This window comes from Macaca nemestrina, chromosome 14 (genome assembly GCF_043159975.1).
Source record: "Macaca nemestrina isolate mMacNem1 chromosome 14, mMacNem.hap1, whole genome shotgun sequence".
Lineage (NCBI taxonomy): Eukaryota > Metazoa > Chordata > Mammalia > Primates > Cercopithecidae > Macaca > Macaca nemestrina.
Window position 1 is genome coordinate 85,095,188 of NC_092138.1, and position 22,250 is coordinate 85,117,437.

General features: G+C 53.7%; 1 protein-coding gene across 8 annotated transcripts in view; it reads right to left on the reverse strand.

Annotated features, from left to right (window-relative positions):
- Positions 1–114: 114 nt before the first annotated feature.
- LOC105487081 (whirlin) overlaps positions 115–22,250 on the reverse strand; it is a 102,671-nt gene continuing 80,535 nt past the window's right edge. For 2 of the 8 annotated variants that reach the window (XM_071078232.1, XM_024794564.2), the window contains 7 exons: positions 21,750–21,959; positions 18,459–18,491; positions 6,310–6,381; positions 4,716–5,253; positions 2,188–2,420; positions 1,241–1,363; positions 115–971 (listed from right to left, as the gene is read on the reverse strand). In XM_071078232.1, coding sequence (XP_070934333.1) covers positions 789–971; positions 1,241–1,363; positions 2,188–2,420; positions 4,716–5,253; positions 6,310–6,381; positions 18,459–18,491; positions 21,750–21,959 — 1,392 coding nt within the window. In that variant the 3' untranslated portion in view covers positions 115–788. The remainder of the gene's footprint in view (positions 972–1,240; positions 1,364–2,187; positions 2,421–4,715; positions 5,254–6,309; positions 6,382–18,458; positions 18,492–21,749; positions 21,960–22,250) is intronic. The other 6 variants (XM_011750381.3, XM_011750384.3, XM_011750386.3 and 3 more) reach the window with 6 other exon arrangements.

The following is a 22,250-nucleotide window of genomic DNA, read 5'->3' on the forward strand; positions in this document are numbered from 1 at the left end:
GGGCAGGCAGGGTGGTGGTCTGTGGTGCTCTGACTGACCCCACCTGTCCTGTCCACTCCTCTCCCCACATGGAAACCCCAGCCACACAGGTAGACCACATAGCACGCTGGCCTCTAACCTTGTTCAGATTTCTTTATTGAAAAATTAAAGTCATAAGCTCTGTATATAAATACAATGACACTGCTGGTCACCTGCAAGGCCTCTGGGATAGGCTGGGGGTGCAGAGGGAAGCTGGGGCCTTGGGGTCCCCAGGGGCATGGGGAGGGAAATAAATAATAAATACCACGGGGGATAAGGAGCCAGGAGGAATGGGGGTGTGAATGGGGAGGTGCTCGATGCTTATTTGTGGCACTAAAGGTCCTGCAAGACTCCCCCTGGTTGGGGGCCGTGTCCACGAACTCTCAAGTGACTTCACTTTGGACAAAGGCTCAGGCATCTGGGGATGGGCTGGGTCCTAACTGGAGGGGGGACAGTAGTGCACCCAACCCAACCTGGAGAAACCAGCGCTCTGCCCTTCCTTTTCCTTTCTTCCTGTCTTGCAACCCACTTGTCTTGGGCGCCTACTGTGTACCCAGTACAGCACCAGTTTCTGACCTGACCTTCTATTTGCCTTGCCCTGCTCTCTTCCTCTCCCAGTTCTGGTCCAGTGGGCTGGGATGGAGGGGGGATGTCTTCCTGCTACCCTGGCCGTGCAGCCCCAACCCGGCAAGGAGCTTGATGAAGCCAACGGTGGGAAGGGACTGGAACCAGGGGCTGGGTAGTGGTGGGAGGCCCTCAGGCCTTGGCCTCTAGAGCATCACATTGAACTCAGTGACCAGAAAGTCGATGTAGTCGCGGTCCTTGGTCTTGAAGGCCTCGGCGATAATGCGGGCGGCCTCCCGGTGCTCCTTGCCCCGAAGCGTCAGCCCATTCACTTCCAGGATCACGTGGCCCACCTTGAGCTGCCCACAGTTGTGAGCTGAGCCGCCTCTCTGCAGGGAGGAGACACAGGGCATGGGGTGCCCAAGGGTTAGACAGTCCTGGCTTTGACCACCCACTGGGTCAGTCCTAACACTGCCAAGCAGGCAGCTACAATCTGGGTGTCCACTGCTCAGATTAGGAAAATTGAGGCCCAGAAGATCAAAGGTGACATAAGCCTAGGAGTGCTGTGTTACCCATGGGAGTCGCAAAACCCTGGAGATGCTGAGAAAGGGCCTTTCGTGGTTAGGGAGAGATGGCAAGTGGGGCCCCGGGGACATACCTGAATAGTGACAATCCTAGGCAGGGGCTGGCGGGTGTTGGCGCCACCCTCGATGGCAATGCCCAGGGTGGCCGCACTTTTCTTCACACGGACCAGAGTGGACGTGGGCTCCAGGAGTCCAGGCTGTGGGTGTGAGGAAAGACACCACTGAGGCCTTCGCAGTTGGCAGGCCTGGCCAGGGGGCTGGGCTGGGCCGGGCCATGACACCTCCCTGGGTCAGCAGAGCTCCGGCTCCAGCCCTGTGTCGGGAGCCTCAGGCATGCCACACGCCAAGCCAAGCACTTGTGTTCTCGGCTCTTTAATCTTCACCAAAATCCCTGAGGCTCGGGAGGTTAAGGAGCTTGCCTAAGGCTGCCTGGTGGTGGCATCAGGACTTTAATCCGGGCCTGACTCTGAAGACTGTCTCAGCCACCTGGCCATGTCAAAACTGAGGGGAGATTAAAGATTCCCAAGACCGGCCGGGCATGGTGGCTCACGCCTGTAATCCCAGCACTTTGGGAGGCCGAGGCGGGCGGATCACGAGGTCAGGAGATCGAGACCATCCTGGCTAACACGGTGAAACCCCGTCTCTACTAAAAATACAAAAAATTAGCGGGGCATGGTGGCGGGCGCCTGTAGTCCCAGCTACTCGGGAGGCTGAGGCAGGAGAATGGCGTGAACCCGGGAGGCAGAGCTTGGAGTGAGTTGAGATGGTGCCACTGTACTCCAGCCTGGGTGACAGAGCGAGACTCCATCTCAAAAGAAAAAAGAAAAAAAAGATTCCCAAGACCAACCTCAGCCTCAGCCCCTAGTGTCAGTGCAAAGACAGAGCTAAAACTGGGCCTCCAGATTCCTAATCCAGTGCTCCACTGGGACATCCAAATCCCTTCAGTGATGGGGAGCTCACTACCTCCCCTTGTGGTCACTTGCCAAGCTGAGGCCAGGTCCCGGGACCTCCCATTCTGTACCTGGGGCCCATGTTCCTCTCGGCCCTCTGCATCCTCCTCCTCCTGGCTCACCGGTTTGTTGGCCCCGTCTGTGGACCTCTCGTTCCGAGGCAGCTCCCTGCTACTCCTGCTCTTGGTGGACGCCGACTGCCTGCCTCGGCCTGGGGCACTGGCCTCTGCCTCGCCAGCATCCACACCACTGTCCTCGCTTAGAGTCTGCCCGCTGTCTGAAAGCTGGGAGAGCGTAGAGGCTGCTGGAGAGGGGAAAAGGAAGACAGAAGCAGCTTATATAGCTGGGGTCAGGGAGGGCTGCCTGGAGGCAGTGATGGAGATGGAGGCTGGAAGGCTTTGGGAATTCCCCAGGTAAAGATGGGGGAAGGAAGGAAGAGATCATGGCGCTGGAGGGCAGGTCCACTCCCTGCCACCCTCTCCACCTACTCAGGACCTGTCCTTTCAACCAGACCTGGCCCGAAGGCTGTGACCTCCAGGACATCTGCCTGGATCTCCCAGTTCTCAGCCACTGGCGTAACGATTAAAACAGAGGTCAGGAGGCAAACCCAGCACATGGATGTGGGTGTTATCTTTGTTTTAAAACTCACATAATGCTATCAATTTTTAATGATGAACCAACACATTCAAATTAGAAGATTTCATGTAAGTAATTTCTAGCTTCCCAAGAATAAAAGAGAAATTCTGCCACACCTGGCCGGTACGCCTGCGCGACCCCTGCCTGAGCCGAGTGGCGGGCACATGCCTTCCAGCCACCAGTCAGCTTCACTATGTGTGTAACAGCCCGGCCCCTGAGTGTGAGACCCTACGTTAAGAACACACACTCTGGAGTCTGGCAGGTCAGCTTTGAATTCCCACTGACCAGCTGTGCACGCCTGGGCAAGTAACAGAGCCTCTCTAAGCCTCCTATGTTCTCCTTCTAATACAGAAATGATGGTGCCTAACCACTGGGGTGACTGTAAAAACTCATAGATCTGATGTATAGAATGGAGCAGTCAAGGGAATAGACTTGTGCTAGCCTGCCTGGCTCCAGGCTGTGGGTTCTTGATCTAGGGTTTCAAACTCAGGGCCCGGCTATGATACACACAGTGAAGCAGCGTGCGTTGACTGCCCACCACTCAGCTCAGGCAGCGGCCGTGCAGGGGTTCAGGCCAGGGGTGGCGGAATTTCTCTTTTTTTCTTGGTAAGCTAGAAATTACTACTTTCTCTCTCTCTCTTTTTTTTTTTTTTTTTTTTTTTTTTGTTGTTGTTGTTGTTGAGACAGCTTCTCACTCTGTCGCCCAGGCTGGAGTCCAGGGGTGCAATCTTGGCTTACTGCGACCTCCACCTCCTAGGTTCCAGCGATCCTCCCACCTCAGTCTTCTGAGTAGCTGGGACTATAGGTGCTCACCACCACACCTGGCTAATTATTGTATCTTTAGTAGAAATGGGGCTTTCACCAAGTTGCCCAGGCTCCTGAGGTCGAACTCCTGACCTCAAATGACCTGCCCGTCTCGGCCTCCCAAAGTGCTGGGATTACAGGCATGAGCCACTGCACCCAGCCAGAAATGACTAATTTCTATGTCTCAGTTTGTTCATTCGTAAAATGGGGATAATAATAGTACCAACCTCATAGGGCTACTGGGAGGATTCAATGAGTTAATACCATAGGCAAAGCCCTTTGAACGCTGGCACATACAAAGTGCTTATTGTTAGTGCGGCTGTCAGCTCTTACTATCCCTGTGTGTCCAGCTCAGTGCCAGCTCTAGAGGCAGCAGTGATCCATCGGTGACAGCCCTGGGTCTTCTCACCTTGTCTGCCTGCTCTCCCTCAGCTGCCTGCCCTCACTAAGCCGTGAGCGCCAGGGCCCTGCATTTTGCATCTTGGTCTGTGCAGGCACTCAGGGGACGTCCTATGGGTCCCATGTACCACTGTAGCCACAAGATGGCAGCAAAATCCAACAAAATGCTCCAAACTCACAGGAGGGCCGGCCACAGCTTTCAGGGTGGGGAAGAAGGCTCTGCCCTTCCCTCTACGCCCCAGCCCATGTCCTCTAGCAAACCGGGGCACAGCATCATCTGGTCTCCCCAAGATTCTTCCTGCACCCTGACCCTAGACCTGTCAGGGATCCAGAGACTGCCACTTCAGTTTCCACCTTTCATTTCACCCCAGCATCTACTCCCGGCCAGGCCGCGGGGGACAGGAAGAGAAGCCACCTCTGCCCTCCACGAGTTCAGTCTTCCTGGTGATCGCAGGGTGGCCAGGGTAGGGGGAGCTAGAGAAGGCGCCCCAACCCTCGCAGCAACCTGGCAGGATTGTCACTGTTATCTCCATTTTATGATGCGGAAAGCAAGGTGTAGATGGCAGCTTGTCCACAGTCACACAGCTAGTCAGTGGCAGAGCCAGGATTCAAACTGGGGTCTCCAACTCCCTTCACCACTCTGGCCCTGAGCCCCCTCAACAAGTAGCTGGTCCCACCCTTCACTGTGTCATCAGGTAGACTGACCCGGAGAGGACAGGGACCCCCCAAGGACCACAGAGCTTGGCCTTGCTGTACTCACTGGGCGTCTGCGGCAGTGCCCTCACTTCATTGACGTCTGGCTCGCTGTCGGGGCGGTGGACCTCCACCATGACAAAGTGCTGGTTTGTGCCTGTCTGGTCCAGGTGGCCAGAGGGCGATGGCGGTGGAAGGCAGTCCCCAGCCACTGTGGCCTCTGCAGAGGGGCTTTTCAGGTGCGGGGGTGACTGGACCCGCGGGAAGGGGCCGATGGGGTGTTGGTTGACCAGGGCCAGATGGGCATCCAGCAGCCTCTTGGAGCTGGGGTTGGCAGGGGAAACGGAGGCACAGACGGGGGAGGAGGGCGAGTCCTGGGCAGAGGAGGTCCCTGGGGTGAGTGCGGTGCCCGCCGGCGGGCTACGGTTCTGTGGAGCTGAGAAGACAGTGCCAGAGCAGGAAGGCGTGGAGGAAGGCAGCTGGAGGTCCTCTCTCCCCAGCTTCCCTGGCTGGCCTAGTGGGCGGTCGTTTCCTTGGGCCAGAGGTGGTGGGGGAGGCAGTGGCTTGAAGCTTGACAGCCCCTCGGAGGTGGATCTGACATCATCCTGCCAAAAGACCCAACAGGTAGAGAAGGAGTCAGAACCCATCACGCCTAGAAGAGGGGAGGCCGAGCAGCTGAGTGGTGCCAGGCCCGACTGGAATTCTGTCCCCACTCTAACTGCTCTTGGCCACGCTGCTCTGAATAATGCAACACCTGAGTGGAAAACTTCTCCCCTGCATCTCGGCAGCTGATGAGCGTTGGGATCCTGGCGGGTGTCTCTGGGGACGGCATCATTACCTTTGGGAACTGAAGTTCTTGGCATCAGCCAGAGCTTCTCACAGGGAACAAGACTTTATTAGAGACAGTATGAAGAGGATGGAAATACAAAGAATGCATTTATTTGGCTTTTCTTTTTAGGAGGTGATCTTGAGTACCAGAGGCAAGAGGTGTGAAAGGACTGTAGAGAGAATGGACAGGAGGAGATGGATATACGGGCTGGGGTGCTGTGTGGCCTCAGGCAAGACACAACACCTCTCTGAGTGCACCTCTGGGAAATGGGGAAAAGCACACCTACCCAGCAGAGGTGGTGTGGTGATGTCAAAAGCCATGTGGATACTGTTAGCACAGTGCCCGTGCCACAGCAAGTGCACGGTGAGGGGCAGCTACGGACACTGTGACTACCATTCCCCTCTGCCTAGGTCAACACCGGACACCTGCACAGCTCCAACAGCCTTTCCGGCACCGTCCTAAAGGCTTTAATTAATTTACTCCATGCCACATACTTATGGGGTAGGTATGCTATGATCATCATCCACACTTTACCGATTGGGAAACTGAGGCACAGAGAGGCTAACAAACTTGGTCAAAGTCATACTGTGGCCAGTCAGCCTGACGGCCCTGCCTGAAGTCACCAGAGGCAAGCAATCCTGGTGCCTGCTAGAGATGCTAGAACGGTGCGCTCGTGCACAGACCTGTAGCTGGGTGTGAGAGCTCATGGCAGAGGCCTCTGTCTCCTTTGCCACCCTGTGTCCTTTCTCTGTGGCTGTCATGGAGAGGAGAGAGCCTCCAGGGCCTGAGCACACCAGAGAGAGCAGAACCAAAGGGCCAGCCAGGGCCTTACCACGGACACGTCTGGGAGGGCATTGACACTGCTCTGGACAGCCTCGCCGGTTTCCTCCAGGTCCAGAGTGTTCTAGAAACGGACAAGAAAGCAAAGTGAGGAAACAGAAGCTGAGAAGGGAAAACTGGTTTGTTCTCCAGCACACCAAAATCGAGGAAGTCTTAGGACACCTCCATGTGGTTCATGTGAGCCCTGACATACCTCACTTCATTGAAATTCACTTTACCCATTAAAATGAAGGTCAATTTCATTGCTGCTGGTCACTTTGAAGTTAAATTTTCTTTGGGACTTTCTGATCACTTTCAGGCATCCCCTGAACTGCCAGAGATGCTGGGGTGTCTCCAGCCTGGGCTGGGAATTCCTGGATTTGGCCATGAGTGCTGTGCTCCACACAGTCATGCCTCCAAAACCCAAGGCCTCTCTCCACCACTTGCTGATGAATCCCAGGAAGGTGTGAAAATGGCAAGAGAGAAGTGGGTGGGGACAGTCTCTCCCTTTTCTAAATTCTAATGGTTTTCATCCCAAGGTGGTGGCTTAAGGTTTAAACGGACCTTATTTTGCAAAAAACATCTTTTTCTTTCCTCCCTTCCCAATTCACAAGAAGAAACCCAATGGCCCCTTAAGTGACACTGGGCTGCCAAAAGGCCATTTGTGGGCCATCTATGGGGGGCCCATCGGAGCTCCTCTCTGAGCTGGGCTCTCTTGAGGGCTAAGGGAGCCAGTTCTCTCTGTCCCAGAGCCCAGAATGGAGAAGAGCTTCCGCCACTGTGATGATTAGCTTTGCATGTCAACTTGACTGGGCTAAGGGATGCCGAGATAGCTGGTAAAACATTATTTCTGGGTGTGTCTGTGAAGGTGTTTCCAGGAGAGATCAGCATCTGAATGGGTGGACTGGGCAAAACTCACCCTCCCCAATGTGGGTGGGCCTCATCCAATCCACTACGGGCCTGAACAGAACAGAAAGGCAGAGGAAGGGCAAATTTGCGTGCTCTTCTAGAGCTGAGACATCCATCTCCTCCTCCCTCAGACACCGGAGTTCACGGTTACTGGGTCTTTGGACTTGGATTAAAACAAAACCACCAGCTTTCCCAGGCCTCCAACTTGCAGATGGCAGACCCTGGGACTTCTCAACCTCCATCACTGTGTGGGCCAATCCCACACAATAGAGTGTATCTGATTGCCTCTCTTTCTCTGGAGAACGCTGATGGCTACATCAACACTTGGCTGAGGTCTCAACTGCAGTGTTCATCAGTACTGAGCAGTCTCTGAAGCTCCAGGCTGATAAGGGGCTGGGGACGCAGAGGAGGTGAGACACCACCCCTGCCATTGGTAGCTCAGAGACAATGGAGGTAAGTCGACAAGCAAACAAACAACAGGGCGACTGCAGAGAGAGCATTCAGTGGGCAAACACAGGCATATAACGCAATCAGGGAAGGGGTTATCAAGGAAGGCTTCCTGGAGGACGGGGCACAACTCAAAGCTAGGTCTTATGAGTAAGCAGAGCAAAGAAGGGAATGATAGGTGTTTCAGACAGAGGAAAGGGTGTAAAGCAGGAATGGAGACAAGAGGTTTGAGAATCCCTGAGCAGCTCCACAGAAGTCAAGCATGGAGCTCTTGGACTTAAGCCTGAGGGCAGTGGGTTGCCATGGAGATGTGGTCAAGTTTGCCTTCTACAAAGATCCCCTTTGCTCCCCAGCCAGGCTGGAACACCATGGACATGTCAGCCTTCACACTGGCTGTTGTCTCTGCCTGCAACTCTTCTGCTTGGCTATCCATCCACGAGCCATGCTGTTGCTCACCTCCTTCAAGACCTAATGCACTTGTCACCTCCTCGATGAGGTGTACCCTTACCACCCCGACTACGATCACAACCTTCCCCTCACCCCACCCCACCTTTCTTTATTTTTCTCCTTCTCATTGAGCACCATCTCCACCCAGCAGCCAGGGAGTCATCCCGGAAACATATGTCAGGTCTCTGCAGCTCAGGACCCCCAAGGCCTCTTCATCTCAGTTGAAGGAAGTTCCAAACCCCACACTCACTGTGCCTACATGACTGGGCCCTTTCCTGCTACTCCTTTGACATCGAGGACTCAATCCTGCCCCAGGGCCTTTGCACCTGCTGCTCTCTCTCTGCACCACACAGTGGTTCATTCCCTCACTTTGTTTAGTTCCTTGGCGAGGGCGGAGCCCTGTCTAAAACAGCACTGCCCCACTGTCTATCCCCTGCTCCTGCTTTGGTTTTCTGTGTAACGCCTATCACCATCTGACTTTATACTCTTTGCATACGGTCTGTCTCTCCCAATAGGATATAAACTCTAAGAAGGGAGGATGTGCAACTACTTGGTCCTCACTCTCTCCTCAGTGTTCAGAACAGTGGCTGCTGGATAAATATTTACTAAGCAAACTGATGAATCCATGAATGAATGGCAGGATGAATGAATCAATCAATCACTCTAGCCATCATTGGAGGAGGCCAGAACAGGCAGGGAATTGAGGGGGGTGGTGCAGCAGGTCACTGCGGTGAGCAGTAATGAATGTTTGAGTGAGTGTGAAGGCAGCAGGTGGGGACAGAAGGCACTCCTGACGCCACACCCCTAAGACAGAGAGAAGCCAGTCATGCCGCACAGATCCCTATCTCAACCCGCGGGATGCTGGCTTGGGCCTTCCGGGTAGGAGCCCTGCAAACTCAGAGCTCCTCATCTGGTCTCATGATGCCTCAGGGGCAGAGTCAGGCAGGGGCAACTGCCCCCATCTCCCCACAAAGTTGAGGCTTACATGCAAACCTTGGTCCTGACCTGTTAACTGCAGACTGCCCCACAGCAAGCTGCTGCTGACAGTCCCTGTGATGCAAGCATGGTGCGTGGTGGTTGGGGGGATTCTTTCAAAAGGGGGAGGGTGATCAGGCTGCTCTCTCACTCACTGATTAGTGACACTGGTTCTGGCTCTGCTACCTCTGAGGCTTCTTTGAGCTCACACCCAGTTCCGCTGCTTGCAGCTGAGTGATGGCGGGTAAATCCTTCCTCTGTAAAACAGGTTAACAGCAATACCTGCCTTATGCAGCAGATACGTTAACACTTACAAAGCACTCAGAATAGGGCCTGGCACAGTGTACGAGGCAGGTGACTGTTACATGCATCGGGAGATTGGGAGGCCTTGCAATCTGCCCCAGCAAGAGAATGAACTGCGAGACGTGTCCTGGCCCACATGACAACTAGGATGGAAAGGAACAGCAGCCGTCTCACACCACCTCCCTCCTCCAAGACCGTAATGAGTCCAATGCTCCCTGGAAGGAGTCCAGCCAGGCGCGTTAAGGTGAACAGTGAGGCAGTGATTCAGCACATTCAGCTGCGCAGGAAGCTCTTATCAGGCAGCCATGACTTTCCAGGGAAGCTCAGGGAGGGTATGACTTTTTCCCGGAAAGGGTATTAGAGAACTACAAAGGACCTGCTGTGTGCCAGGCCCCGTGCTGGGTGTTTTACTTGTATTACCTCGTTTGATCCTCCCAACGACCTTGTGAGGCAGGTACTAGGATTGTCCCTTGTCACATCAATTACTCCTAAAGTTCAGAGAGGGAAGTGACTTGTCCAAGGTCATCTGACCATTCTACAGAAGGTCAGGTTTATCTAACCTGGGTCTGGGTCACCCCAAAGCCCATGCTGCACTATCCCAACCCCAGAAATGGACAGGACCCTGACGTCATAGGAACCTGAGGCCCCCACGAGCAACCCTCTTGGAAATGAGAGAGAAGCCAGCCATAGCTGGCCCTGGCCTCAGCCTCATTCCCTGCTACTAACTGCATCCTGGGGGCATGGCAGGTGGAGATGGAGGGTTGGGAGAGTGAGGGGTAGACGAGGGATGAATATCCAGCCCTGTTGGGGAGGCCTGAAGTGGAGCAAATGGCAGACGGGCTGGAGCCCAGCCCTCGGAGCCTAGCCCTGCCAGACTCCATCTGCTGAATCCAGACGCTCAGGAGTCCCGAGTCCCCGAGCCATGTTCCTTACGCATCTGAAATAGCTGCAGACAGCCGGCTAAGAACCCAGGGGATGCGTCAGCAGAAACGCCTGCAGAACGGGCTTCCAGAGGAGGCTCAAGGTCAGAGCTCATGCAGGAGCTGGGCCTGTTTACTTTCGCCACCACCCACACACAATCACAGCCACCTGGGCCCCCTCCCCCCGCATCCACTGAGGCCAGAGCCTCAATGAGGGCCTAGACCTGGTGGCTCCATTAATCCTGCCAGATGCGACCCTTCACCCAGTCTACAGCTGAGGTGACTGAAGATCAGAGAGGAAAGGTCACCTGTGCAAGGTCACACAGTAAGGATGGGGCAGAAAGCTGAACTCTATTAAAAAGGCCTGACTCCATATCCCCGACAAAAACCTGCTTCCCATAAGAGCCAAGATGACCTGCTGCCATTGTTCTTCCACCTCCTTCCTCAAACCTGTGGCAGTTCAGGAAATTCCCTTTTTTTCAGAGAAAAGAACCCCTTATTTCCTGAGCTGGCCCAATCAGGGCCCAGATATCACAGACGTGTGGTCTGGGGGAACTGTAAGGGGATGAAATGAGCAGAGGCAACCTTTGCAGTGTGGACTCGGGCCAGTAAGGCTCCCCTGCAAGACGTCAAAGCCTGAGGCCACCTGGGCACCCCGGGGCCACCTCAGCAAAATGCAGCTTCTCCCTCTCAGCCCTTCTCCTCCCCTCAGCCCAATTCCGGGTTTCTAGGCCTCCTTCCCCTCATTACGATGGGAAGGCTCTTACATAAAGGTGCTATTTCCAGTTCGTTATTCATCATGCCTCTGCACTCTGATGTCAAGCCAACAGGCTCCCCCAACCTCCACCCCAAAATGCATCAGAGACCTGAGGCTGAGTGGTTCTTTCTTCATTCCATATGTAGGGAAACTGAGGCACTGAGTCACAAAGACCTCTGGATGGTCACCAGTGGGGGCCTAGATTTTGCCTGAAGGCGTCGCTGACAGGAAGGGAGATAAAGGCAGAGGGAGAAAGAACTCAGAGGGATAATAACAGAAAAGAGAGAAAACAGAAGATTCAGCAGAAAAGGCAGAGGCGGACAGCAACGGAGAGAAACTGAGGAAGCAAAGAAAAGAGCAAGGCAAGGCCGGCGGCATGGCTGGAGCTGGGCTGGGAAGAGGAGCTTGTGACCCCAGGAAAGCCTACGGGGGTAGGGAGATGGAAGGATGGGGATGTGAGCCAGGGAGAGCCAGGAAGTCCTGGCATTGCTGGGGGGCAGCGGGGCTCCCCAGAGTGAAGGGGCAGGGGCCAGGGAGCCAGAGATTTGTGGGACAAGACCCTGGAAATGTCAGTCATGCTGGTGGTGACGGGGATCATTGGACCTGCAATCTCTCCAAGCACAGGGTAAGGGCGTAAGTCTGGGGGCTGAAGGGAAAGGTCAGAGGTGCAGAATGGGAGAGAAATGATCCTGAAAGCAGCTAACTGGGCCCCACACTGGCTGGTGTGGCTGAGATCACGGGAACAGCCTCAACACTGGGCCAGCCCTGTGCTTTTCTACCAGCCTGTCTGTTCTGGCTATCATATTTGATCACCGAATCACAACAGTAGGGAGCTCTTTGGGAAGCTTCTGCATGAAGCCCTCCTGAGATGGGGCAGGAGTCACTGCCTCCTTGCAACGAGGCCTGTGCCCTGCTGAACAGACCAGGCTTCCTCCTGCTAAGCTGAAACCTGCTCCGCACCTCCCTCCCTGTGGTCTTAGGAAAAGGACGTCAGTGGAAAGAGAAAGTGACCCAGAATCTCTAGAAGGTTAAGGCAAGCAGAGCCCTCAGGATAAGGCTGGAAACCAGGGCTCCCGGGAGGGAATGCAGGCACCTGAGAACTTGGCTTGGGGAACCATTACATCTTCATTTCCATTAACCTCTAACTGAAAGGCCCTGTTTCCTTTCATTGCTAACAGAGGAAGCAAAGCCTCAGAGGAACTGGCCATGGTCACCCACAGAGAGCACCGTTCTTTCACGTCACATTCCAGCTGCTGCAGATGTCGCAAATTCCCATTTATGCACCTCTTGGCTTCACAGTTACAGCAGTTACTGACCCACTGCTCGACCCTGTTATTGCTGTCCTAAAGTAGCACGTTTTACGATGTGTTTCATATTCTGAAAATTGTATCAGGTATTTCCTCATATAATTTGTCATCCTATGTACTGTATTTTATTTTAAACATTTAAAGCTCTATTCTAAGAAGGGATCCCAGGACGTCACCAGCCTGCCAGAGGGGTCTATGGCACAGAAATGAGGAAGACCCCAGTCCTAAGTCAGTGCTTTGTCCAAGTCCCCCTTTGATAGCTTGGAAAGTCCTCACTCAGAGGACAGCAGGGGCCAGCCCATGTTCAAACAGGCTCTGACCTCCACGGGCTTGGCTCTGTTCGGTGGAAAGAGCTTTCAGCAACCCCAAGTTGCCACAGGGGAAGGCAGGTGTTCCATAAACCGCTATAGAGACAGCAAAGCACTGGCTGGGAGGAATGGTCCTATTCAGGATCCAGGTAAAGCTGTGGCCAGCCCCAGAGGCTTTAATGCCTCTGGGCAAACTGATGATTCTGGAAGATGCAGGGGGCACATGCTGAGGCCTCCCTGGGATGGAGTGGGCTCTTCTACTCAAGGAGAAGACACCCACTATCCTCGCTGTGCCCTCTCTGGGCACTCAGCAGCTTCCTGGGGTGGGGGATAGGAGGTCATCTGGACAGGAGCAACAGCTTCTCCTGGTCACCCGAATCCACCCTGCACCTCTGGGCTCTCTCCATACAGAGGAGGCAGCTTTAAGAATGCAAACAGATGGCTGGGTGTGGTGGCTCATGCCTGTAATCCTAGCACTTTGAGAGGCCAAGACGGGAGGATCCCTTGAGGTCAGAGGCTCGAGACCAGCTTGGGCAACATAGTGAAACCCTCATCTCTACAAAAAAACGTAAAAATAAGCTGTGCATGGGAACATGTGCACCTGTAGCCTCAGCTACTCAGGAGGCTGAGATGGGAGGACCACTTAAGCCCAGGAGTTCAAGGCTGTAGTGAACTACCCCAACAGGGGTAGTTCTTAAAAAAAAACTTATCTCCTTAAAAAAAAAAAAATGCAAACAGGATCACATCACATCACATCCTTACTAAAGGTTCTCCACAGTGTCCCATGGTTTTAGGGTTAAACACAAACGCCTCCTGCTCCTGACCCTTGCCCCTCTACCCCTCACTCCTGACACTCCAGCCCTACTGGTCTCCTACCATTCTTCTGAGTGGCCACGTGCCTACCTGCTCAGGGCCCTCCGACATGCCCGGCCAGCTCCTCAGCTGTCTCACCTCATCTATTGCCTGGCTGTAGCCAGCAACTTCAGATCTTAGCTTCAACCTCTCTCCCCCAGTACCCCAGACTGGTTGGGGCCCACGTATGTTCTCACACCACCCTTCAGCCCACTTTATCAGAGCGTGAGTTATGGAGATGATTTGAGTTGAGGTGGCCTCCTCCACTGGACCTGCTCAGCTTCAAGAGGGCAGGCTCAGCACCTGGCAGGCAGGAGATGCTCCACAAAGGCTGCTGCATAGATGAAGGAGTGGCTGAATGCATGAGCGAAGGGATAAATGGAGTTCCTCTCTCATTCCGCTCATGGATGGAGGAGGATTCTCTAAACCATCCAGGTTGGACCAAGGTCAGGATGCACGAGGAGAAATAAGGCCCTTTGACAATTTTCTACTTGTTTCTGAAAAAAAGCTGGCTTGACAGTGAGGGGGTCCCTGTAGCTGCAGGGGCCTGAGACAGGCCTGAGCTTCTCCCAGCTCACTGTGCTGCAGACAAGGAGGGAGGCACAGAGGCCACAGAAGGAGGCCAATGCAGTGAAGTGCTGACAGCAAAACCCACTGCCCCCATTCGCCTTCTTTTGGGGGGACAAGAGAAGGGAAGAAGGACAGTAAGGCCTTCAGGGGCAGGGATCCTGTCCCCAGCATCCTTGGGCAGGTGCTTGGAGCCTCCTTCCAGGCATATAACAGGGCTGGAGCAAAAACTCAAATCCAGGTGGAAAAAGCCTGAGGTCAAGTCCGGGGCAAATCCCAGCTGCTGCCTCCTGACCTCAAGGGCATTTGCTCCATGAGTACAAGGCTGGCCTTTACTTCTCCAATCCCCCTTTCTCTATAATGCTCTGCAGTGCCTGAAATGGTTTGGCTCTATATCCTCACCCAAATCTCATGTTGAATTGTAATCCCCAGTGTTGGGGGAGGAACCTGGTGGGAGGTGATTGGATCATGGGGGCGGATTTCCCTTTTGCTGTTCTCGTGATAGCGAGTGAGATCTCATGTGATCTGGTTGCTTAAAAGTGTGTAGGACTTCCCCCTTCTCTTCCTCCTCCTCCAGCCACGTTAGATGTGCCTGCTTCCCCTTCACTTTCCACCACGATTATAAGTTTCCCGAGGCCTCCTCAGCCATGCTTCCTGTACAGCCTATAGAACTGTGAGTCAATTAAACCCCTTTTCTTCATGAATTTCCCAGTCTCAGGTAGTTCTTACAGCACTGTGAGAACAGATTAATACAGGGCCCCTTTCCAACATTTGGAGTAGAAATAGAATGGGCTGTCCACACTCCACACCCGCATATCCACTCCTGATCTCACTGAATCTTCACAACAACCCACAGACAGCTGGTCTTACCAGCCCACTGTACAGATGCAGAAGCGGAGGCCCCGAAGACACAGGTCACCTGCCCAAGGTGACAAAGCTACTAGTCTGGAGAGCAGAACCCTCTAGTGGGATCCCAAAATCTGTGCAATTAAGCCCCTCTGCCACAGGCATGCTGGCACTAGATGAAGAATTCAAGCAATAACAGGCAGGCCTTTCTTCTTCCACTCTGCTCTCCCGGCCAACATCTTTATGGGGGGAAATGATATTGTGTGAAGGCAGCAAAAAATGCTCAGGGCTGGCTCTCTATTAGACAAATGGAAAATCAACACAGTTTGTGAATGGGGGAAAGCTGGATCTGATTTCCTTTGATTGACTGTGTCTGCTTTGAGGGGAAATGGCTGCAGAATGAGCCACATTTAACCTGGGTTCAATAATCACACAGCATGATCCGAGGAATTCAGGCTACATGGAAACTGGCTCCATTTGGGGCCAGTGTCTGGGGCATATCGGTCATCGATAGCCAGCCAGCTGATGTCACTTTGCCCATGCGAACACTAGAACAAACAACATTTTCCTACAATGTGGGAGGCGAATGTTTAGAAGGCCGCATGGTAGAAGATAATCCTGCAGGCGGCCGGGGAGTGTCTGGGTTCCTTCCAATTTCTGCTCCACACTTACTGGGCCTCCATTTTGCACCAGCTCTCCCTGTTTACCGGGCAAGGGAAACCCATGAAGAGGTTAAAGCAATGTGACAAGTGATTTAGCGGAGGTATGAGAAGTGTGTGAGCTCCATGCAGGAAGGGATTTTGGCCATGTTATGTTTGGATTGTTGTCCACATTTGGGGGTTATTACTCAGCATTACTGCAGCAAAAGCTTACTCATTTGTGGTGTTGCAGACCACAGAGTGGCACTTAGGGGTGAATAAAGGTGATTCTTTCAAGCTCTTTCTCTCTCTTGAGGAATGCTGCAGTCCTTGTTCAAATACACACAGAAGACGTGGGAACACAGAGCTGCCATTCCCTGCTGTGCCTCCCCCAAATATTTTCCAGCACCTCCTGATGCGGAGAAGACTCTCAGAATTGGAGGAGCCACGGGGGTCTGCCGTGGTTGTACGGATGGGGAGACTGAGGCCACGAGTGAGTGAGGGCCTTTCTTGAGAGCACACTGCCTGGGAGAGAGACAGTGGAGTACAGGTGTGGGGGTCCAGACTCCTAGGATGGGTCCCAGTGCCCTGTGCGCTCTGCAGGAGGGCTTCCAGGTGGAGGAAGTTTCTGTCCTGTGGCCACATATGTAGCCAACATGGGTGTGCATGGCTAAGGGACTCCCACAGTCCCCACAGGCAGGAAGGGTGGTACCTCCATTGGGTCTGTAAACCACAGCAGCCACTCCTGAGGAGGAAAGGTGAACACAAGGCAGGGCCTCCAATCTGAGGCCTACTGTGTGTGGGAGTGGGGAGAAGAGGGGTTCCCAGGAGACAACAGGGCAGGGGCTGACCCGGCCACAGGAGGAGTTGGTGCCTCCAGAACCCGTCATCACATCTTTAGCAACTCAGGCTGCATGACCTTCCCAGGCCCTTCTTGGCCCACAGACCTCTGGGTGTGGCTGGTTCCTGGGAATGAACCAGTTCACCTTGGTACAAAACCCGCTCTTACTTATTCTCAATAATCAGGGAGATCCTGTTAAATCGAAGTCAGACCACATCAGTTTCCTGCTCTTACCTGCCAAGGGCTCCCATCTCACCCAGAGTCAAAGTCAAAGCCCTCAGCACGTCTGCCCCTGTACTCCCTCTGCTCTGGCCTTATTGGCCGCCTGGAATTCTCTGACACTCCAGGCATACTCTTACCTCAGGGCCTTTGCACGTGCAGCTGCTTCTGTTGGAAATGCTCTTCTCCCAGATGTGGGCACGGCTCTCTCCCTCACCACCTGCACGTCTTGACTCAAGGGTCACTCCTTAACCACCCCACCCCTCTCCAGTCCCCCTTACCTGCTTTATTTTTCTCCCTAGCACTTGTCATCATTTAGCTTACTGTGTATTTCAGTTATCTATATCCTTTGTATTGCCTGGCATTCCGGCTCTCTGCTAAACTCCATCGTGGAAAGGATTTCTTTGGTGTTCACCACTGTAACCCCAGCACCTCAAACTGTACATAGCACACAGCAAGTGCTCAATATTTGTTAACAGAAAGGAAGGACAAGGAGGAGGAAGGGAGGAGAGAGGCAGACAGATGACGAGATGATGCTTAACAGGGAGCTGGTGAGATCCTTCAGGGAAGAATTACAGCCAGATGGCAGGGATAACAACAGAGCTCAGAGTCGAGCAGGCCTGGGTTCAAATTCAGGCTCCATCACTCACTAGCTGTGCAACCTTGGGCAAGTTGCTTCTCCTCTCTGAGCTTTGGTTTTCTTTGTAAAATGGGGATCACAGCAGTACTCACAACTCCTAGCTCCTGGGATAGTCAAAGAAGATATGAATGGAAAGAACTACCACAGTACCATAAAGAACACCCAACAAATCTCAGCTACTATTGTTATTAATAAAGGCCCAAACTATGGGCTTGGGTCTGTGTGAGTACTAGGGATAGGGACTCAATGGTAACCGCACATGGCGGTTGCTGCCCTTAAGAGTCAGCAGTCACAGTGGGTAACTGGGAAACCTGTACAGGTTTTTATTTGTTTGTTTGTTTTTCTGAGACGGAGTCTTGCTCAGTTGCCCAGGCTGGAGTGTAGTGGCGCGATCTCCACTCACTGCAAGCTCCGCCTCCCAGCTTCACGCCATTCTCCTGCCTCAGCCTCCCGAGTAGCTGGGACTACAGTCGCCCGCCACCATGCCCGACTAACTTTTTTTTGTATTTTTAGTAGAGACGGGGTTTCACCATGTTAGCCAGGATAGTCTTGATCTCCTGACCTCGTGATCCGCCCACCTCAGCCTCCCAAAGGGCTGGTATTACAGGCATGAGCCACCGTACCCGGCCCTGTACAGGCTTTTATAATAGGACATAATGAGGCAAGAGCTGTGACCAAAGGAAGCCCCGGGGCAAGAGGAGTCTTGGCCTGAAAGTCGCTCCCCTTGGGAGGATCAGGGAAGTCTTCTTGGAAGAGGTAGCTTCTGAGCTGAGGGCTGAAGCACACATAGGAGACAGTCAGGTCATATGAAGTGGGGAGAAGAACATTCCAGACAGAAAGAATGTGGCATATGCAAAGGCCAAGGGGTCTCTCAACATCACGGCACAGAAATTACCATCCTCATTTTACAGATCCTAAAACTGAGCTCAGAGAGGTGGAACCACTTCCTGAGGTCTCACAGCAAGAAAGTGGCAGGGCTGGGATTTGAATGGAGGGGATTCTCACTCCAGAGCCCAGGAAACCTGATGAATTGGTGACCTGGAAATACAGTCAGCACCAATAAGAACCCCTGGTCCCCACCAGGACTGGGTGCAGACATACGGGGGTGGCAGAAAAGGCCACAGCCCCCTACCCCGGCCCCTGGCTAAGGGACTCCCACAGTCCCCACTGGCAGGAAGGACGGTACCTCCATCAGGTCTATAAGCCACAGCAGCCGCTCCTGGGGAGGAAGGATGAGCAAAAGGCAAAAAGAAAAGATACATCAAATAAATATTAGGGAATGGGTGGGTGCAGCAACAACAACAACCCCTTCCCCAAACACACACGCGCACACACACATGCAAAATCCACACATTCTCCAAACCCCTTTTCTATTTACCTTGAATGCTTTGGAGAGGAATACAGGAGAGAGGGCAGGGAAAGACCCTGCCGCCATGACCAGCACCCCTTCATTCTGCCTGCCTCCTTGAAGGAAACAGGGGAGACCCCACTGTTCTGAAGAAATGACATTTGTCCCTGCTGAAGGGCCTTCAGGAGACAGTCATTTACTTTGGGGCGGGGCTGGGATCCCTATTCCCAGATAGAAAGACAAGCTCAGAGAAGGGAAGTGAATTGTGTGAGGTCACACCTGCTAACGAAAGGCGGAGCTTCAAGGAGGGCCCCGTTTGGAAGCCTCTGTTGGAGAAGGCCTGGACTTCAGGGAGGCCCAAGCCCTGTGACATCAGAGAAGCTGAATCTGTGGAAGGTAGCTCTGGGCTGTGCATGTGGAGGGCACCTGGGTGGGATGAAGGTCAGAGGGGCAGTGGCAGTCCCTCAGCCTCGCTCGCACCTTCCAGAGCCTCCACGGGTCCCCAAGGCCCTGGGTACCATCTCCAGGTAGTTTTCCCCAGCCAGGTGGGGCTGGGTCCGAAAGAACCGAGGCTGCACCTGCCCTCGGGGTGTGGCCAGCACTTCTGGGATGCTGGTGCTAGCAGGTTACTCACCCTGGACCCATGGGCATCCTCTCATTTAATCCTCCCAACAAGCTGGGGGAAGTAGTATCACTGCCCCTCTGCAAAAGAGGAAACCAAGGCACCGCGAGCTCAAGTGCCCTTTCCACGCTGCCTTTCCTGCTTGCACAGTTTTCTCTTCGAATCACCTCCAGGAGCTCATCCTGGTCTAGGTGAGTCCTGATCCTGACATGCATGAGCCACGTGGTGGGCCATGGACTTTCACAGTCACAAATTCTGAGTCGCTCCCACCTCAGAAACTTGGGGAAAACCTTCAGGACCACCCTTTTCATCTGTCCTGAAAAACTCTCTGTATAAAACCATCCTATGGCCTTTCTGAGGTCTGCCTTCCCCAGGATGCCCCAACTTGCAGTAAGAGCCCCCCTGGCAGAGCAGGGCCAACTTCCACAGCTGGGATCTGGACTGGCCCCAGATGGTGCTTCTCAGGTAGGGGAGAGCCCCCAGAGCTGGGACAAGGTTGCTGTGGGCCAGTGCCGAGCTGGGGGCTACTGACCCCTGCCTAGAGCCCTTGCCAGGCAAGATAGTCACCCGACTCCTGGCACTCCAGCCTGATTTGCCCTCAGGGCTTCGGGCTGCTGTAGTCAGAACCAGCAAGGACCCCAGGCCATTTTATCCATGCAGAAACTGAAGACCAGAGAGGCTGGGGCTCAAACCTAGACCTCTTGCCTCCCAGACCGAAACACATCCCACCCCACTCACTGGATATTTCATCTCTGATTCTAAACGGACCATTGCAGAAGCACAGTCTGCAGTTTCCCAGGTTTCAGAGCAGTGGCTCATGGCTGCTGAGGCCTGAACATTATCAAGGCCAATCTCAGTGAAGCCCATCTTAGACAGAAACAGTCATCAGGCCAAGGACCTGCACCCTTAAACCAGATCCTCACCCAAATGCCATATCAAAGTATGTGCTCAGAGCCTGGGGTGAAGGACAGCCTCTTCCCTGCCCCAGAAGTGATCTGCTTGTCCCAGAACATGAAACTACCTCTGCTGCAGCCATGTCCAGCCCTAGAGGAATGCAGGGAAACTTGTGGGGATATCCCAGGAAGGAAATGAGCACCCTTGGAAATGATGGCCACTCAGGATGGGAAGGATAGAGGTAAAAGAGTATGAAAGAATCACCTTCAGAAACCTAGAACCCCAGGGCTAAAGAAAAGTCACACTAGGAGTTCAAGTTTGCAAAAGAGAAGGGTTCATGCTCCCAGGCCATTTCCTGGTGGCTGCAAGCTCATCCTCACTTATTAACCACCTGTGTCTGCAACCATGGCCACCACTGCACACTTCTGAGCTTCTACTCTCCCCTTTAACAAGACAACCAACACTGTATCTGCCTCCAGTCTGAGATTCCTCCAGAAAGAGCTCTCAGTTCAGCATCTGGGAGCAACTGCCTGCTTAAGAAACATTACTCTCCCCACTCCCTTTCCATAGAAGAGTGGTGATGAATGACCTCAAGGTGAGAAACAAGGGCACAGAGGAGAGTATGGGGTCAAGCCAGCTCTCCTGACCTCCAGCCCCGACTCTTCCACTGCATGGACCTAATAACCAGTTGTTTCCCAAGACAGGTAACAAGGCATATCCTCCTGCCCCTTCCTTGCAAAGGCCTCCTGGGATTCATTTGCCTCCAGGCATCCAGGGGGGCAGAACCATACCCTGAGATGGCCAGATGCTTTGCTAGGGGGCTGGTGAGTCTACAAGAAAGTCACACTGGGGCCAGGCACAGTGGCTCACACCTGTAATCCCAGCACTTTTGGAGGCTGAGGTGGGCGGATCTCCTGTTGTCAGCAGTTCAAGACCAGCCTGGCCAACATGGCAAAACCCTGTCTCTACCAAAAAATACAAAAATTAGCTGGTCGTAGTGGTAGGCACCTGTAATCTCAGCTGCTCAAGAGGCTGAAGCAGAAGAATTGCTTGACCTGGGGAGGTGGAGGTTGCAGTGAGCCAAGATTGGGCCCCTGCACTCCAGCCTATGTGACAGAGCAAGACGCCATCTCAGGAAAAAAAAAAAAAAAAAAAGTAAAGCTGGGCTTGGGCTCCAGAGACAAAAGGGTGGCCTCTTGAGGAGAATAAAAATCAGTCCAAGTTACCACGTCCACTACCATCTACTGAGTGCCCAGCGGGAGTGGGCACCATGCCAGAGGCATTCCCAAGGATTCTAATGATCTTTTTCTATTTGCCTAATTACCTACTTTTTTTTTCACCTTTCTTCCCCAGCTTCCCAGACTGCAAGCCCCAGGAGGCAGGGCCACATCTCTCCTGTTCACCTGTTGTCCCCGAGAGCCCATGCCTGGCATGCAGTAGACATTCAACAACTATTAGGTTTTTACAGATGAAGAAACTGAGGCTCAGAGAGGCAAGGCACACAGCTGGTAAGTGGTGGTGCTGGGATTCGAACTCAAGCTGGTCTCACTCCAAAGCCAGCATCTTAACTCTGCCCTGGCTACTAAGCCAGGATCAAGGCAGGGGAAGCTCACCCTGGCCGAGCTGACGGTGGTGGAGGTGCCGTGGCTGCCTGTGGATGAACCCGTGTCACTGTAGGAGACCATGGAGTAGGTGTCCCCAGCCCCGGGGCCTGGGGGCTGCCGCGCCTTCATGGACTCAATCTCACGCCTCAGCACCAGGTGGTCGAAGCGTTCTAGGTCTTGCGGGGAAATGGTGCCTCTCACCTCAGAGAGGAGTGAGAACTGGAGGCAGGGACAAAAGGGGCACTCAGCAGGGAGCGCTACCAGAAGGTGGAACAGGGGTCCTGCTACCCCCAAAGGACTGGCATGCAAACTTGACCCTGCCTCCCCTCCTTAACTGTCTGGCTCCCCAGTGCTCTCAAGAGAAAGGCCAAACACTGTCACCTGGACACCGGGCCTAACATCATCTGACGCCTGCTTCCCTGTCACCTTCTCGGCAAGCACACGTGGCTGTGACTCCCTGGACACACTATAACATTTCAAGCCACGAAGCCTCTGACTGTCCGTCCCTTC